The sequence below is a fragment of the Python bivittatus genome, unplaced genomic scaffold (assembly GCF_059951505.1).
Source record: "Python bivittatus isolate LINGU-HERP-01145 unplaced genomic scaffold, Pbiv_v1 ctg000610_np1212, whole genome shotgun sequence".
NCBI lineage: Eukaryota > Metazoa > Chordata > Lepidosauria > Squamata > Pythonidae > Python > Python bivittatus.
In genome coordinates, this window is record NW_028277088.1 from 38,685,992 (window position 1) to 38,706,041 (window position 20,050).

General features: G+C 37.8%; 1 protein-coding gene across 15 annotated transcripts in view; it reads right to left on the reverse strand.

Moving 5' to 3' along the window:
- The window catches only part of SLC4A7 (solute carrier family 4 member 7), a 103,861-nt gene that overhangs the window by 30,379 nt on the left and 53,432 nt on the right, over positions 1–20,050 (reverse strand). For all 15 annotated transcript variants that reach the window (XR_015797917.1, XR_015797916.1, XM_088150824.1 and 12 more), the window contains 7 exons: positions 18,047–18,134; positions 12,403–12,549; positions 11,460–11,563; positions 10,109–10,283; positions 7,089–7,222; positions 5,719–5,964; positions 5,107–5,212 (listed from right to left, as the gene is read on the reverse strand). Coding sequence is in view for 13 of the 15 variants with exons in the window: in XM_088150824.1 (XP_088006950.1) it covers positions 5,107–5,212; positions 5,719–5,964; positions 7,089–7,222; positions 10,109–10,283; positions 11,460–11,563; positions 12,403–12,549; positions 18,047–18,134 (1,000 nt within the window). In the remaining 2 variants the exon portion in view is untranslated. The remainder of the gene's footprint in view (positions 1–5,106; positions 5,213–5,718; positions 5,965–7,088; positions 7,223–10,108; positions 10,284–11,459; positions 11,564–12,402; positions 12,550–18,046; positions 18,135–20,050) is intronic.

Below are 20,050 nucleotides of genomic sequence, written 5' to 3' on the forward strand. Positions count from 1 at the left end.
CCTTAGAAGATATTCCCTACTTACAAGATATCCCCTACTTACCTCTAGTATTAGAAGATGAAGTTAGATCAGCACTCTGGTCATTACCAAGTTGGAAAGCTATAGGAACTCATGGAATACCCACAGAAATATGGCAGGCAACAGATGAAGAATCAGTAAAGGTTTTAACCAAGCCATGCCAGCAAATCTGGAGAACAACACAGTGGCCAACAGATTTGAATAAGTCAATCTACATTCCAATACCAAAAAAAGGAGACTTAACAAAGTGTGCAAACTATTGTACAATCTCCTTAATTTCCCATGCTAGCAAAATAATGCTTAGGATCACCCAATGCAGAGTAGAGCCCTACATGTAAAGAGAGATGCCAGATGTTCACACTGGCTTTAAAAAAGGGCCAAGGAACATGAGACAGTATTGCTGATGCATGCTGGATAATTGAGAAAGCTAAAAAAATACCCCCAAAAGTCAGTATGTGCTTCATTGAATATAGAAAGGCCTTTCATCACGTTGATCATGTCAAGTTGTGGAATGTGCTTAGAAAAATGGGAATTGCAAAACATCTCATTGTCCTCATGAGAAACCCATATACAGATCAGGAAACACATACAGACGGCACGTGGTGAAAGAGAGTGGCTCCAGGTTGGCAAAGTAGTGACACAAGGCTGTATGCAGGTAATCCTTGACTTATGACCATTCATTCAGTGACCAAAATTATGATGGTGCTGAAAAAATGGACTTATGACCTGTGCCCAAAGTTACGGCCATTGCAGCACCCCCGCGGTCACAATTTGGGTGCTTGGCAGCCCACCCGCACTTACAACTGCAGGGATGCTGCAACTTTCCCATCTTCCCCCCCACCCCCAATGTATGCCCTTTTGGCTGCCCTGCACAGTGGCACTTGGCTGCAGCAGCACCGGGGCTGAAGTTGAGGTCCAGGGCCTTTAGCAGTCTCAGCCAGCTGCCCCCACCCCCAGGCCTCTACTTCAGCCCCAGTGTCGCTGCTGCCACTGAGAAATGCCACCTCAAGCCCCACACCATGGCCAGCCACAGGTTCTGCCATGCCCAGCTGACCATCGCTGTTTTCCTCCCACTGCTGACGAGATGCATCCAGCCTGACCCTACTGTATGTGAGGCAGCTGCTGGCTGCACCAGGCCTTCTTCCCAAGGCTGCTTGCACCATTCTGCAAGCTGCTCATGCCATTCCTTCTCCAAATCACGCACCCCATTCCTTCTCCAAATTGCACGCCCCATTCTTGCAATCCTTTGGAAACCTTCTGGTCTTCCCCAGGTCTTGCAAGAACAGGAGTGCTATTTGGAAAACAGCAGGCGCCCCATTCTCACAGTGCTTCAGAAACCCTCATTCTCCAAATCATGAGCCCCATTCCTTCTCCAAATAGCACACCCATTCTCGCAAGGAAAATGGCGAAGGTCAACTGGGCATGGCAAAGCCTGTGGAGTGCAGGGTGGCGGGGGCAACTGGGGTTTGTGCAGTGGTGGCTGGCTGTGGTGTGGGACTTGAGTGGCATTTCTCAGTGGCAGCAGCAGCACTGGAGCTGAAGTAGAGACCTGGGGGTGGTGGAAGCCCCAGCGCTGCCGATGAGTGCCGCAGTGCAGGGCAGCCAAAAGGGCATAGATGGGGGGGAATAGGTGGGGGGGAGTTGCAGCACCCCTGTAGTTGTAAGCACTGCTGAGCTGGGCCAGGGCAGCTGAAGCTTCCAGGGGCAGTTGCAGCTTTGTGCCACACTGCAGCACCCCAATTTGTGTGTGGCCAGCGCTGGGCCTCCCAGGGCCTCCCCCACCCTTCTGAGGCACCCCATGATCCTTATCTGGAATTCCCTTCACTTAACAACCTGTGATTCTTGGTTAATGATGGCAACTGGGAATGTCGGGATTACGGTCGCTAAGTGATGCAGTCACGTGACGTCTCGCTTTACAACTGCATCGCTTAGTGATGGAAATTCTAGTCCCAATTGCCGTCATAAATTGTGGAGTACCTGTACTCTCCCCATATTTATTCAATCTGAATATATACAGTTGCAAGAAAAAGTATGTGAACCTTTTAGAATTTCATGGTGTTCTGCATTAATTTGTCATAAAATGTGATCTGACCGTCATCTAAGTCAAGAGTATTGACAAATATAATGTGCCTAAAATAATCACACAAAAACAATTCTGATCCTTCATGTCTTTATTGAACACACTCATTCAACATTCAAAATGCTAGTGGAAAAAGTAAGTGAACCCTTGGAATCAATAACTGGTTGACCCCCCCCCCCCCACTCCCAGCAGCAATAACCTCAACCAGGCGTTTCCTGTAGCTGTGGATCAGACCTGCACATCGTTCAGGAGGGATTTTAGCCCATTCTTCCTGGAAGAACTGCTTTAGCTCTGTCATATTCTTTGGACATCTCATGTGTATGGCTCTCTTCAAGTCATTCCATAGCGTCTCTATTGGGTTGAGGTCTGGGCTCCGACTTGGCCACTCCAAAAGGTGGATTTTGTTTTTCTGAAGCCATTCTGTTGTGGACTTGCTCTGGTGTTTTGGGTCATTGTCCTGTTGCATCACCCAACTTCTACAGAGTTTCAGCTGATGTACAGACATTCTCACATTATCCTGAAGAATTTTTTGATACACTTGGGAATTCGTCTTCCCCTCAATGACTGCAAGCTGGCCAGGCCCTGATGCAGCAAAGCAGGCCCAAATCATGATGTTTCCTCCACCATACTTTACAGTTGGAATGATGTTTTCACGATGATATGCAGTGCCCTTTTTATGCCAGATGTAGTGCTGCGTGTTTTTTCCAAATAGGTCAATCTTTGTTTCGTCAGTCCACAAAACATTTTGCCAATACCGCTGTGGAGTGTCAATGTGCTCTTTTGCAAACTTCAGGCATGCAGCAATGTTCTTTGTAGTAAGCAGCAGCTTCCTTCGTGGTGTCCTGCCATAGACACCCTGCTTGTTCAATATTTTACATTCTGTAGACTCATGAACACAGATGTTAGCCAGGTCCAATGATGCCTTCAAATCTTTGGCTGTCACTCAGGGTTGTTTCTTTACCTCATTGATGAGTCTTCGTTGTGCTCTTGGGTCATTTTGACTGGGTGCCCACTTCTTGGTAGAGTAGCCACAGTCCCAAAGTGTCTCCATTTGTAGATCATTTGCCTAATTGTAGACTGGTGAATTTCTAAGGTCTTTGAAATCACTTTGTAACCCTTTCCAGCTTTATGTAAATCAACAATTCTTGATTGTAGATCCTCTGAAAGCTCTTTTTGGCAAGGCATGGCTCACATAAGCGTATTCTTCTTGTGCGGAGCAAACTCAAAAAGTTTGAGTGGTTTTTATTAGTCAACGTAGCTCTACTCCACACCTCCAAGGCTTAACAAGACTGCAGGTATGCTAACACCTGACTCCAATTAGCTTTTCTGAGGTCAACTCAAGGGTCATATACTTTTTCCACTAGCACTATGAGGTTTTTATGGTTGTTCTCAATAAAGACATGAAGGATCAGAATTGTTTTTGTGTTATTATTTTAGACACATTATATTTGTCAATATTCTTGACTTAGATGACGGTCAGATCACATTTTATGACAAATTAATCCAGAACACCATGAAATTCCAAAAGGTTCACATACTTTTTCTTGCAACTGTATTTAGGGAAGCTGGATTGGAAAAAGGTAAGCATGATTTTAGAATTGGAGGAAGAACCATCAAGAACCTGTACTATGCTGATGGTGTATTCTGATAGCTGAAAATGCAAAGGATCTGCAATTTCTAGTAACAGACGTCAAGGAGCAAAGTGAAAAAATGGAACTAAAAGTAAATATAAAGAAGACTAAACTAATAACAGGTAGAACAACCAGCCTTAGAATCAATAATGAAGTTATCGAAGTGGTAGATAGCTTCTGCATTTTAGGATCAACCATCAACAGTAAAGGAGCAAGAAGTTAAGAAATGCCCCACAGACTAGCACTTAGTACAACAGCCATGAAGGCCTTGGAAAAGATATTCAAATGCTGTGATATGTTTATACCTACAAAGATCAAAATAGTGCAAGCAATGGTATTCCAGTGACAGTCTATGGAAGCAAAAGTCGGACTTTGAAGAAGTAGGATAGAAAGAATATTGAAACTTTAGAACTCTGGTGTTGGAGAAGATCCTGAGAATACTGTGGACACCCAAGAAAACAAACAGATTATTGAGCAAATCAACCCAGAATTCTCACTCAAGGCACAAATGACCACGCTCAAATTATCCCACTTTGGACACATTATGCCTAGCTCTCTGGAAAAAGCTGTAATGCTTGGAAAGATGGAAGAAAAGAGAAGAAGAGGACAACCAGCAGCAAGGTGGATGAACTCAGTTACAGTGGTGACGAGTGCATTACTGGAAGACCCGAAAGACCAGGTTAGGGACAAATTGTCATGGAGAAAATCTATGTGGTTGCTAAGAAGGGACACTGAGTTGATGGCACATAATCAGTCAATCAGTTCTTGAATTACAGTTCAAATTGAGATCTGCAAAGAAGAAACTGCTTATGATTTCTTAGGGCAAAATTTTACAGAGTTAAATTTTTCTTGTGATGTCACTGATTTTGTTTTTTCACCTGACTAGTATGTGCTTGGACTCTCATAGATTCTCCAGTGCAATGGTAAAAACGAATCAGCCTTACACTCTGGGCTCTGAAGCATCTTTGAATCTAAACTGGTACACAACCCTGTTATACATGCTACAAATCTTCTTAAGCCTGACAAGGCAAAGCACCTGTTGAAATTTTACTGTCACAATTCTGAAATAGGAACACAACTGAAAATCAATGGGAGAAGCCATTCCTTTGAATATCAAGAGACCAATAAGTCTTAACTACTGTTCTAATAATGGAAAACTTGTGGATCACATGTATGATGAGTTTACCTTACAATTAAAAAATTTAGGAATTCAAACTGGCAGTCCTAATTGTCAATCGGTATTCCCCCCCCCAAAAAAGGGAGGGGGGATTACAACTGGTGTGCCACGTTATTAAGAGATTGTCAGATGCCACTTCTTCTTTCTCTTTTTTACATTACTGCAATATGAAATTCTACATCACCTTTCAAGACATTCACCTTAACTGTGAGGTTGGTCCATGGTATAGTACCCAGAGATTGGTTGGCTTTCATCCATAGCTCCAGAGTTTTATTACTGGGATTTGGAGGCTCAGCACATACACATCTAGCAAATTTAAAATTCAGCATTTGAATCAGCAGCTCATCTTGTTACCGAATATATTAACATTTATCCTCATATTTTGAAAACAGAACAATGGCAACTAAAACAGTTTGTTATGAAATAATGAAATGACCTAAAATAGGAAATGCAGCACAATTAAAAAACAAATTGGTTTAATAAAGAGCTCAAGATTCATTCTAAAAATAAAAGCTTATGTTCCTTCTTTTCAATATTAAACATTAAAAGGCAAAAAGCAAAGAAAAGGAGCGGAATGGGAAATATCCAAGCAAATAATTGGAATATGTATCAAGAGTAATAAGCAAGAGAAATGATAGAACAAGAGGATAACTCTGCTGCATCTAGACTTAAATTTAGTCAGATGTATTAGATTCTATCTTAGATGAACTACCAGATTAATCTGGTTCTCAAAATTTCTAGGAAAGGTCAAAGAAAACAGTAAAAGAGCTGTTATGGCCCTCTCACATATTTTACTGAAAAACCACACTTACGAATACAATGTCAGCTTATCAAGGTCGTTGTGCATATTGAAAGGATACACTTCTCCCAAATGAAACAGCTTTTCCAGTGCTTCATATATAAATATTATGCAAATGAGGGCAGCAAAAGCCTCTTCAGTAAATCGAGTGATGTAACACACTAGGCTGCTTGCATCCGTTGCTACTAATAGGATGCATAAAAATGATGTCCATAGACCAATACTGGTTCGTAGGGAAAGATAAGAAAGCCCATAATCCCTGTTGAAAAAGGTAACATAGAGTCATATGTTATAAGAGTGATTTATAAGAGTGATTTTCACTGTTGCAAAGCATTCTACTATGCACTTATATATATATATATATATATATATAATACACACATGCACGCACACATACATAAACACACACACACTACTAGATAACATAATTTAAGGAAGACTGAATCCGCCCAAGCAAATAAACATACCTATGCATCAGTAATGAATTTCAAGCTATTGATTTTATCTTGTTTCCAGAAGAGTAGCCACACTAGTTGTTTTGGTTTTGTTCATTCTTTTTTTTAATCTTTTAATTTTTAATGACTTTTTAACAATTGAAATAAAGTGATTGGAAATTTTAAACTGTAAAACTTTAAAATCAGGAATAACAGATCTGCTGCAGAAGCTGGTCTCAGGGCATTACTGCCTTCTGAGAGATGTATGGCAACTAGAACTTTTCCAGTGCTTATATACTTTTTTAATTCCTGGCATCCTTTTAAGAGCTTATTAATTCTTTGGTGCCAGATGAAAGCCTAACTTAGTGTGTGACAAGTGCAACCATGGGGAATTAAAAAAAAAAAAAGTCAAGATCATGACTGCAACAGTGTGATCAAAGCTCTTCCCCCTTTTTAACATGTATTACACATGACACATGCAAAAATGGGGCAGGGTTTCAATCATGCAGTCATGGACATCATCTTGATCTTCCTGACATTCTCCACTCCCCGATAGATGGCCCTGGTCTGAGAACAATTTAATTCCATCTGCAGCTTGATGGCACTTTGTTTTTTAGTATTTATTCTTTTAAATTCTATTAATGGAAGTACCTTGACGGTTTGCTGATGAGATGAAATCAAAAAGTTAATCTGTAACTTCATGCCTGGAGAATCAACAAGTAATACTTGGAAAGATGAAATAACTTTTGTTCTAGAGTGTTTGCCTTATTTGCCCTTAAGGACAACTCTAAAAGTCTTTGATGATGCAACCTTGAAGACGAAAAATTGATGTCTTGCTAAATTAAGTCATGCAATATTAGATCTGTTTGAAATCTTTACTTAGGTGTGCCTTAGATAAAATGAAACTATTAGAATAAACTGAGTTTTTGAGAATGAAAAATGTACTTACTTGCAGAATTTAAACAATATTTTTTCAAATACTAGTACTGGTCCTGTGCTGCCCAATATTGTCAGAGGTTGCCCAGCAAAAAGTGAATAGGCAATCCCAGTTAATGATGCTCCAAATAAAGACTCTATTGCACTCTGGAGGGAGGAAAAAAATCCTGTGATTCACTGAAGATAAGATTAAACATTTACTAATGTGTCTTTTCATATATTAGTTAATAGCAACAAGAGTTAGAATATTAGAAACATTATTGGCTAAATACATTTTATTTCACATTGTAGATTAGCAATAAAGTGTTCAGTCTGAAATGGTTCAATTAAACTGTAAATATATATAAAAACCTAAGGAAAAGTTATTCATTTTGGCACATTAAAGGAAAAAAAAAAGGATGTTACAATACTTGTAATATACCAAATCTAATTAAAGTAGGAAAACAAGGATAACTTTTCCTGTATAAATAAAGCATGTTTTCAACAAACCTTTACCCAAGCTGGGCATGTTTGTATTAAAAAAAAAATCAATCATGGAAATCAAAAACTGACTGGATGCAACAGAGCAATGATGATTTAATATTTAAAAGAAATAAACAGACAATGGAAATAATAAACAGATCAGAAAGTCAGTCTTATCCAGTAATGCATTTTCTCAGTTACAGTGTTCCATAGATGTCCAGAAACTGTCTTCCCATTTATTAATGTCCTTTAATAGAGTATTTTCTGTATAGGCCACTCATAGAGAATCAGAAGACTTAAATTATGTTGCTATGTGTTTTAAAATACCAAAAGTAATTTAAAATATACAAACAAACAACCTAAGTTTTAATTACTCTGATTCACTGCATAGTATCTAAGATCAATGAAGATACTTACTGGGCAAATATAATATAGGTTGATACTGTACACTAAAAATAATCAATAATCACAGAAACATAAGGGTCAGTGGGAGAGCTAAGCTAAAATTGGGTACAACCAGCATAATGTCATGGGTTACCCTTAGCATATAAAATCATTCTTCAAAAGTTACACACAATTTAGTCTTTGAGCTGATCAGTGCATTAACCTTAGGTATTTGGGGCAGGCATATTGTAGAAATGACAGCTTTGGAGATATGAGGAAATGATGTGAATTCAAGCATGTTCCTTAGGTTACTATGTTTAAACACATGTGCAAGAACTAAAGTACTTATGCACACCAAGCCACTGAAGGCAGCAAACAACTCCAGACAGCTAGAAAATACAATATAAGGTATTTTTCAATGTACACAAAGGAAATTGACATTTTAAAATCAGTTGCTTGATGACATACAGTTAAACTAGTATTTTAGCACCAATACTATGGGTAGTAATCTAAGTACAGTAGTCACAGACTCTGGATATCACATTACCAGGATGTATTGTATTATAGAAAATTAGCTGTCCACAAGCAAGTTGAAAGGGGAGATTGTTTTTGTGTTTTTGAAACCAGGATAATTTAATGAAACATATAAAGGTGTTCAAGTATATAACAGATTTAGTAAAATTCAAAGTATTGATATTGTCCTGGAAAACAAAGTTAACTTTTCCATATATATGAAAATAAATTTGAGGATTACAAACATGCATATTTTTCCTTCTAAAATAAGGGTGGGTAACCTTTTTGTAGGAGGGAGCTGCACTTTTTTATTTATAAAAGCTATCCATTTCCAAAGACCGCAGGGGGGCATGACAATAATGTAATGAACAGAGGCAAATTTTACACCTTCTTTGGGAGTTTGGAATGTACTCATTAAGCAAATGTATTCATTAAGCCTCATGGAGGCTGACCATAACTAAGTGGTCACTTATTTTTGCCCCCAACATGTGAAAAGTCCCACAGCCAAAAATCTGTTGTTCTGCTGCCAAATTTCAGCAAAGCAAACTGAGAATGCTGTAGAGATGACAAAAGTGCAATTCAGGGCAACATTTGACTCACAAGCCATAGGTTTCCCACCCCATGCTCTGAAGAATACATTTGCATTGACCTATTAGTATGCCATAACTCCTTTAAAAAAGTAGTTTCACAAGTGCCAAACACAAACTAATATGTTGAGCACAAATAACATATATATTCAATTATTTCCATTAATTTGAAAGCTGTGATAAATCAACTGTTATGATAGCTGATATACTTGAAATCATCATGAAAATATGATAGTTAAGGTGACAAAACTGCTTAGAGTTCACACTCATTTTTTTCTTAGAAATATATTTTTCCTCTGGCAACAGAAAAATATTTGAAAACCAAACTAGGTGTTGCATACATGCATTCAAATCCAATTATTTCTTGTAGAGAAAAGCAAATTTAAGAGAATTATTCTGCATGGAGAACCTGTAAGAAAGGACATTTTACCATTTTTCTGCCATCTCTTCTCCACTGCTATATCTCCAGGAACATTCAAGCCTGGACTTGGGTTGGTGGGGAAGGAAAGATGGTAGTAAATGGTTTTTACACTGAAGTCATTTATCACAGAAAAAGGATTTTCTCACCATATCATTGTTCCAAATCATCACTTTCTGAAATAGCTTTTCTCTAACAAAGAGATCCATTTGAATTTTATTACATGCATGTGTACATGACATTTAGTTTAGCACAGAATGCTGAATTTTTATTTCCAAAACATTTTAAAAGCATATTCTTTTCATGGTTTTATTATTTCACAAGACAAACAAGATCTCTGAATTAGCACTCTTGAGTATATTCTGAAGAGGGAATAAATTTTTTTTTTCCAATACTAGCTTAAGGCCTTTTAAAAACAAACACAAGAAAGTTGTTTCTCAGATCATGAAACAGGTTCATCAAGGCAGGATAATTTTTACCTTAACTGTGCATCTTCTCCTGTTCTCCATTTTTTCCACATATTTGAGAAACATGTATTATTGGGCAGGGCTAGTCAAAATGATGTTGATAAAAGTCTTCAAATAAAAGTAGAAATAAAGGAGACAAATGAACACAGTCACTTGCCTCTGAAAAGCTAAAATCCTGGCTACTACCATTCTTTGTACTCACTATTCTGCCTTCTGTAGCTTCTCCAAGGAGCCCTCCAAAAGTGATTACAGGAGACATACAGGCACAGTATAGGAAAAGAATCGAGGCCAGACACTGCAGACTTAATGCATCCTTGAAGTCACTCAAGAAAAAAGATGTTTTCCTTTTGATGTCAAGTATCAAACCACCAAAAAGCCTAAATAGGTGAGATGAAACTCATCAAACTGTACTCTATAGGACTCCAGAATGTTTAAAATTATGGGACACACAAGACTGACAGTGCAGATTTTTAGCATAAATTAGCCTTATACTCCAAACCTATTGACAATACAGATGCAAACATACCAATTTCATCTATACATTTTCAGTAGAGTGAATTGATATTCTGATTTATGTATTTTAATTGTAAAGTACCTATTGTTAGTCTCAGGTGCTTGTTTTAAATGAAAACATTTTCAGGACATCAACTTCTGCACTCAGTACCAAGTTCTGTGCATGCATACTGGTTGCAGTGAGTAGTAGTATATGCCTTGAATAATTTTAAAATAGACGTACAATCTTGATATTAAATATTATTTATATTTTTAAAGAAAGAGGAAGCTAGCTGCAAGTATTTGATAGCATCGTTTCACTGTTTATAAGATACTGAAAGAATTAACCTTGCAATTAAAAAATATTCTTAGAAAGAAAACCAGTTTAATCTACAAAAAAGATGAATTACAATGTCCATTATATTTATGCTTGCAACTAAGTGAGAATGAAAAAAAAAACACGACAGCTATTTGTGCTGAGGAAGATGAACAACTTTTGAGAGAAATTAAAATTTTAAATCTTCCACTTGTCAGGGTTATCTCTCCTTTAACTATAGCATTTAGTTAAAATTTAGCTATCTTTAAATTTGAGGCAACTGAATATTCATAAGGATTTTCCATATGAAGACATTTCAGTACAAATCAGCTTAACAAAGATATTATTTCAAGATACTCTTATCCTTCTTCAAAGCTTTTCCCTGCTGTAAATGCCAAGACTGGGAACTTACAGGACATCTATACAATTTTCATATGTGAGAAATCTTTATAAGTTTTCTTTACTGCAATATTTTGAATATCTAGCTTCCCATAGACAATTTTTGGCTTCAAGCTATCTTTATCTTCATAATATGGTTTCAGATATTGTGTTAAAACTTCACCATAGTCCCTAGAGTCTACTAAAGAATACTTCTACTGCACTAAGAGACTAAAATAGACCATTGGCTAGGAATCAAACATACTCATGTACAAATTTTAATCCATGACATTTTGCAAATTTTTAAAGCAGCAATAATTCAGATTTTTACATCGATATTGTTATAACTAAAGTAAAATCTACACACCTTCCAGTTCTCTGTAGTTCAGGTCCAGCATGATGACCTTCTTCATTAAGGGGTTCTCCAGGAGAAGCAGCTCCATTTGGAAACTTAGGAATCTTCCTCTTCTCCTGCATTTAACATTAATCTGTTAAATGAGTTTTGCCTTTACGTCACACTACAGTTGTTATTATTCTTAGTATTTGTCCCTCTTAGTTGCAAGGTCTGCTTGTTTTGCATTGTGCTTTATCTAGTTCATATAATGAAGCTACCAATACATGATCTGATGAAGGGTTTTGTTTTTCAGCCAACTTGTCTCAGTCTGACAATAATTAGGGCTGGGAAGGAATAACTGGCCCATAGTCACCCAGATGGATTCTATGCCTAAGGATAACTAAAACCTGGGTATCCCCATTTCTAGTCCAGCATTTTAGCTACTACACCATGCCACTCTCAAAGCCACACTACAATAACAAGCATAATTTCAAGCTCTTTTTCACATCTATAATAGTCTTCTAGGCTAACCATATAATACAGTGTTTCTTCAAAACCACAATTTGACTTTTAAAATGCTAATCTAATATTAACTCTCAACTCAGAAATCATTTCCACCAATTAACACAATATTGTTTTAATAATAACTTGTTTAAATCAATTGTATCTGGACAATTGATTTATCTGTATTATTATCTGTATTAGGTATAGTAAAGTTTATATCAAGCTGTGGATATGCCATAACTCCTGTTCAAGAAATTATCTGAAAGCTGTAAAAGTTTCAGGGTGATTTTTTTTCTTTTCTTTTTGAATCACTTTTTATAGGATAAAAACAATACTATGAATTTGATCTCATCATTTCATCATTTTGTTAACTCATTGCAAAATTATTTTTCAGGTTTGTGATATAGTCTTGCACACACTTACCATACCATTATACATTTTTAAAGGTGTCTTCATTTGCAGAAGAACTTACCTGAGAAGGAACACTCTTGGGTGGTTCAATTCTTATAGATGGATCCCACTCGCCTGGAGGAAGAACGGTCACTTGATCTAAAAATTCATCAATTCCAGATAGCAGATCATTTCTGTCTTTGGCTTTATAAGCAACATCATGGAAAACCTTTTAAAAAAAGGCACATGAGCATGTATTTGATTTCTTGACATAACAAAACTCTTTCTTAAGAAGTACAAAACATGACTAATGTAGCTGAAAAACCAGAATGAAGAATTGTTAAATTAACACATCTCCATTCAAATATTTAAGTTATGCACACATTAGGTTTTCCTAATGAACACCCTCCAAAGATGTAAATATCCACTTGCAGAATTCTCAGCAATCGACATGTTGGTTAGGAGATTCTGGGAGATGAAGTCCACATCTCTGGAGGGCAACTAGATTGGCCAAATAGAGCTTACATGGCCAAACAGATACTAAACTGATAATATTGCTCACTATTTTCAGAAACCAGATTATGTGAAATATGTTTCACATTGTCCAACAATTGTTCAACTGCTATAGATTTAAAAGTCTAAAGGAAGAATATATAATCTGTGCAGACAAATCTCAAGGACAAAACATCTAGGAACTGATTTCTACAAACCAATTTTGTTCAATGTTTCTAAATTACAGCTTAAATGTTGCAAGTATACAGGAAATGATATGAAGTGTGCAGCCAATAAATAATATAATAACTGTAGCAACTTATCTGGCACACTCCAGACTTTTTGAACAACTTTCATAATCTCTTACAATTGGCAGTAATCGTGTAAACTACATGAACAGTTTGATTTAGCCCTGTAAAAGTAGAGTTATCATTGATGAAGAATCTCAAGGATAGAGTGGATTTGCTGGTCATTATAACTAAAAAACATGTAATAATTTGATACTTAGAAGCTGTAATCACCTTGAATAAGGTGGCTGAAACAGATAAAGTGACCAAGTTGTAAGGAAATGGGGAATCAAATTCTACATACCTAGTATTACTTTTATTAGTATTGTTACTTGCATGACTGTGACTTCAAGCTAAAATTCCAACTTGCTCTTTGCTGTTGTTATCCTATTGCCAAAATCCTTACTATAAAGTTGAAAGCAAAATTTGCATATCCTTCTCTGGACAACTGTTTGAATTAATTTGCTTTTGTTACAACTATTTGGGTGAATGTTGGCTATGTGTATCTAAGCATATGTTTGCTAAATTGATTGTACTGTGTTTTTAACTAAAGCACATACTTTTGCAATCAACATCTTCACAAGTTACATTTCACACTAGCCCCAAAGGACCCACATACAGGTAGTCCTCGACTTATGGCAGCAACTGGGACCAGAATTTCCGTCGCTAAGCAATATGGTGATAAAGCGTGACTGCATCACTAAGCGACGGCAATTCCAGCAGTCCCGGTTGCTGTCATTAATCAAATCCCACAGTCGTTAGGTGAGGCAACTTCCTGCTGGCTTCCCACAACCAAGTCAGTGGGGAAGCCAGCAGGAAGTTGCAAATCTCAGGCGGCTCACAAGCAGGCTGGCAGGCAGGCAAGTGGCTGCTGCTGGGTGGGGGAGGGTGCAAGGGGCTGTGGGAGGGTGTGTGGGAGGTGTGGCAAGGCTCAGGGAGGGGGTGCAGGGCTGCAAGGCAGGTGCAGCGAGGGTGTGAGGGTGTGTGCAAGAGTGTGAGGGAGATGTAGTGAGGGTAGGGAAAGGTGTGTGAGGCTTGGAAAGGGTGCATGAGGGTGCAAGGGAGTATGGCGAGGCACAGTGAGGTGTGGGGAGGGTACATGAGGGTGTGCTGAGGGTCAGGGAGGATGCAGGAAAGGTGCAGCGAGGCTTGGGGAGGGTATGCAAGGGTGCAAATGAGGGTGTGGGGGAGGTATGGCAAAGGTGCATGAGGGTGCGCAAGGGTGCAGGAGAGGCACATGAGGGTCAAGGAGGGTACGTGAGGGTGCGAGGAGGTGTGAGGGAGGTGCAAGCACAGAGAGGCTGGGGGAGGATGTGCAGGTGGGGGAGACTTATTCCAGTGACTTGTGACCTTCTCTGCCAGCTTCCCTGCCAGCAGGGAAGGTTGCAAATGACAATCACATAATCACAAGGCGCTGCAACCAGTAGTAAGTGTGAGCCAGTTGTTAAGCACCCAGATTGTAATCACATGACTGCAGAAGTGCTGGGATGGCTGGAACTCCGAGGACCAGTCATAACCACCATTCGATCAGTGCCGTTGTAACTTTGAACGGTCACTGCACAAATGGTTGTAGGTCAAGGACTACTTATAGTACAATATAGGTCAAGGACTACCTATAGTACAATGTAGGTCAAGGACTACCTATAGTTACAATACAGTACAATTAGCAGTTGCAGCCTGAAAGAGTATTCCAGATTAGGGTTAGTGTCCATCAAACCTATCAGTTGCAGTACCTGCCCTCTAAAATGATACATCCCCACCCCACCCCTGAGATTTGTGCAGCTCTCACTGTTATGACGTTCTGGAAATTATTAAAAACCTGGTTCTTCCCACAAGCCTTGGGTCAGGGTGTTTGTAAATTCCCTTTTAATATAGCTTAGTTTTGTCTGGTTTAAGTTTGGGTGTTTATTCTTCTGGTTGGCCATATTCTCTTTTTTATATGCACTGAGGTTCTTAACTTGTTTGTTTATTAAATCAATTGATATAGCTGCCCCTCTCAGTACAGGACTCTGCGTGGCTCTCAACATTAAAACAAATAAAAATATACACAAATAAAAAATAAAATGAGAAATAAAAGGCACAGCAGCCAGAGAATCATAAAAGCCCTCAGCACAGCCAGGAAATGGGCTTGGCCACATACATGGGGCCCTGGGCTCAAGCACAGAACCAGGCAGGCCTTCAAGGCCATGCAGAGTTGGGGCCAACCTAATCTCTGGAGGGATGACGTTCCAGAGGGCAGGTGCCATGGCAGAAAAGCTCTCCTATGGGCCCCGTCAGCTAACACTCCATGATCAACAGTACCCACAGTATGCTCCTCCTGCCGGATTGGATAGGATGGGTAGAAACATCCAGGAAGGGACAGTCCCATAAATAACCTGGCCCCAAGCCACATAAGGCATAAAGATAACTACCAGCACCTTGAATTGTACCCAGAAACAAACTGGTAGCCAATGCAGCTCACACAAATAACTGGCACCATTAACTGCCCACGCTGTCACATTTTGCACCAGCTGAAGCTTCCAAATGCTCTTCAAGGGCAGCCCCATGTAGAGCACACTGCAATAGTCCAATCGGGAAGTCATGAGTGCATGTTTATTTGTTTGTAAGCCTCCAAGAGTTGTCAATGAGTCAGACAGCCTCAAAATTGGATTAAACAGTAAATAGTAAAAAATAGGTTGTTGCTGTGACATTGAATTACTTACAATCCCAGATACATCCATCTCATTCTATGAGGGAGATTACTACTTAAAGATTGTACGAATAGTACTGATTGGTTAGCTCCTCATATAAATACCATATTTTTCCATCAATAAGACGCCCCCATGTACAAGACGACCGCCACTTTTCCAACCCAAAATTAAGAAATCAATATTTTAAAGATAGTGCAGAACACATTTTCATTTAGTAATTAGGTAACATTGACCTGATACACTCGGTGGGAGGAGGTCCAAACCGTCTCTCTGCAGCTTTATTTCCATGCTCTTCTGCATAACTGATTACATTCAATCAAGAGTGAAACTGCCGATAGCTTGTCTCTGCACACAGACTTACTCCAACTGGTTTGTTCAGCATCAGCTGACATCAGTTACATAAGGCTCATGATTGGAGGAAGTCTGTTTGCAGAGACAAGCTATTTCACTCATGATTGGAGGCTAGCAATAGGAGGAAGCCTGTTTGCAGAGACAAAGTATGGGCAGTTTTGCAACCGTGCGGTTCTCTCCTCGGCTTACTTCCTTGAATAAGACACCCTTCAATTTTTAGCGTAAGGATTTTAGAAAAAAGTATCGTCTTATAGTCAGAAAAATACGGTATATCAAGAATATTTTATTTCATATAAGCTTAATATAAAAATGGTTAGACACAAATAAAAAACACATTATGGCTAGCTTTAGAACGAACATATATTTTAACCTTTAGTTTCTGTAAGATTAGTGCTGCTGCCTAGTTTATATGGTATTTTTTTGTACTTTATTTGATTTTATCTATATATTTTTAGTGTGTTTTAGTTATTACATTTTAGTGTGTTTTATTGTAAACTACCAGAGAGCTTCAGGTATTAGGCAGTATTTTTTTTAATAAATGAATTTTAATAAACAAATAAGTAAAAATGATGCAGTGATGAGTATGATACATTAATTTTCAAATCCAAAGACAAAGCAGTTGTATTTGACTGGGAAAGTCAAGGAAACAATGGCAAGTTATATATAAAACTAGAGCAAGTAGATAGATTTGGGTACCTTAGTAGAAAGCTTACTAAAAATAGGACAATTTATGGAGAATTGTTAGGATCTGCTGGTAGAAAGGTAATGGATATTAATCTGATCTCTTGCAAGAATAAATATTTGTCAAAAGAAGGGAAAGCATAAGAGCATGCTTCTACCCATTTTGTTATCTGGAAGTAAGAATTAGGTGTATCAGTAGAAACATAAAAATAAGTTGAATGCAATGGGAATAAAGCATTTAAAACATGGGTGGTAAACAAGGCAGGACAGGGTCAAGAATTAATGGATACTGAATCAATCTGCACTGAATATGAAATTAAAAACTACTAGAAGAAAGTTCCTCAATGTGGTTTGGGCATATAGCCAAACTATATGCATTGTAAAACAGAACAATGGAAAAAATGAATTAATTAAATGAAAGGGAAGACTAAAAACAAAAGAAAAAGGCAATGTACAAAGGAATTCATGGATGTGATAGAAGCAAGGATGATTCATAAGGACAAAAAGGTATGGAAAGGTATAAAGAACAGCATTGGTATAAACTAGATTTAATTCAATTTCCTTTTTTTTTATTATACGCTTTTAATTTATTTGGCTTACTATTTCTTACTTCCTACTGCACTTTATTTTTATTATAATTTATTTTTTAATATTTTACTAATATTTATTTTTATTGATCAAATTTATATCCCACTGCAATCACACATGGACTCTCACTGGCTAACAAAAAGGAAATAGCATCCATAATAAAACATATACAATCCAACACAATATCTGGCATCAATACCCAAACACCATCCAGAACAGCTCCAACTTCAGCTGCTTCTAGAAGACGAATAACATCGGAGCTAATCCAACTTCCTGTGGGAAGCCATTCTAGAGGGTTGGCCCCATCATGGAGAAACAACACTTCTGGACTTTGGCTTCCCTGACCTCCCAAAAATGAGAGATAGTCATCTGCTTCTCCCAACACAATCAGAGAACTTGGGCTGACTCAAGTGGAGAGACACAGTCCTGCAGATAGGACTTCATCTCTCCACTTGCCAGGGAAAGACATAATGGGTATGTACTTATGTGTATATACTTATATATATTTAAGTATGTACAAGATGATATATTATACTCTACCATTATAAATTTAAGTTTATTATATAAATGCATATTGACGTCAGCCTATTTTAGAGTAAATAGTTCTTTGGGGTATGTACTAAATGGCAGTACTCACATCATCAGTCATGAGTGTTGCTATTGATCGACCAATTTCATGATACTGAGGTGCTTTACCTGCTGGCCCCAGCAACAGAAAAAGGAATCTGTGGAATTATGAAAATGGATTGCAAGATCAGATATTATAGCAGTAATTCAATGATACCTGTCACCGAGAGCTAGAATTTTTACTATTAAATATCAGCATGCTGAGGCATATAACAACAACAACAACAACTAGGAGTTCTGTGAGTTCCACTTACAACACATTTGAGGTACAATGGATTGGAATGGCAAATTGCATCAACTAAAACAAATTTTGTAATCCAGTGTTAATGTACGGTAATGACACCATGATTTTTCATCTAGCAAATATGCCAGAATATTTTGTGTAGTTCACCCTGGCCTAATTCATTTTCCATTCTACTAAAATAATAACATAGCTATAGGAAATTGTTAAAATTATTAGAAAATTCTCTTCTGTCTCTGCTAGCTGGGTGATCAGAGGACAAAATTGGTATACACTGAAAATCGTAAACCAAAATAAAAACTAGTTTTGTAATATATTGCCCCATTTTAATATGTATTTGAAATATCTTCAGTTCCACCACAACATATCCTTCGCACAAACTAAGTATGCAGTAAAGGAATGTAGCAACGGTCACATATACTTCAAGAGGAAAACTGAGATTACACAAGAGAAGGGTGGTATCTGAATTAAGAGTTTAGCTCAAGGTGATACTTTTAATTCTAAGAAATGTAAAACACTGATGTATGTAGTTCCTTAATTTTAACTACTAGGATCAGTCATCAATATTCCCATTCCCATCCTCTGATTTGCTAAACTGGGCATGGCATTTAAGCAGCTTTACTGGATAACTGCATGCTTTTAAGGAATCAATACATTTTAGTACAAAGGGTTCCCATCAAAATGTCTCATATGCTCCAACAGGGAGGGCACACTGTGGATCACTTCTCTGAAACAATGTCACCTGGTGGGACACAGGATGGCGACTCCAACTGTTTGGAATGATTCCCCCTCCCCAATATATGGTTGGGTGGACCTTGCAGGCCTTTAGAAAGGTAGGTAAGAGCTGTCTTTTTCCCCAGGTGAGATATGATATATATTAGTCCTGATCACCATTTAATTGTTTTAGTTTGCTTTAGTGGCATGTGTTATTTTTCTTTTGTATTTCTGCCTAATGATTTCTGTATGCTGCCCAGAGTCATGTTGTTTGAGTTGGGCATCCATATAAAAGTTCTAAATAAATAAATAAAGGCAGCAGTGTCAGAGGGTTGGCTTCTATATGCAGAGTGCCTGCTGTGTTCATCAAATATTGTGGATTATTCAGGTTGATCAGACACCTTGAATTACGACTTTACAACTAAAAAAACTACATTCCTTATGTGTGCAGTAATCTTTTTTTTTATATTGCCCTTTCCTATAAAGTATTCACCAAATTGATATATCTTTCAATATTTAGTATGGAGAATTATTAACTACCAAATAGAAAAGAAAGTAGGTATGATTATAGAATTGCCATATTATATACCAGGTATTAATGTTAAGCTAATGTCTGCCATCTGGTATCCTCAAACATAGAGAAGTATTGACTAGGTAGGACTACACCATTTATCTAACTGTGCATTCTTTCAGTAATGTGTTTACTTTCACATGTGACCCAGAAGAGTCAAAAGCCAAGAATAAACCTTGGGTTATGACACTGGCATATTACAGTAAATAAACTATGGAAGCATGGCAAGAAGAAGCAAGCAAGAGTGATCTGAAGAATTCTGGCTTGTCATGATATGCAGATATAGCCAGTAAAAATAAATGAAAACTTGGACAAAAGATTATCACAATTTATGATATATTTAGCAAGGTGAATCCCATATCCACAAGACAAAACTATATGATCACTCTTTTTTTGAATTATTTATTCAGGTCTATACATTCTTAAGGACAATTACTTAATAATACTCCTTCCTTCCATTAGTTCTTTTCATCTGAAAATGATTTTAA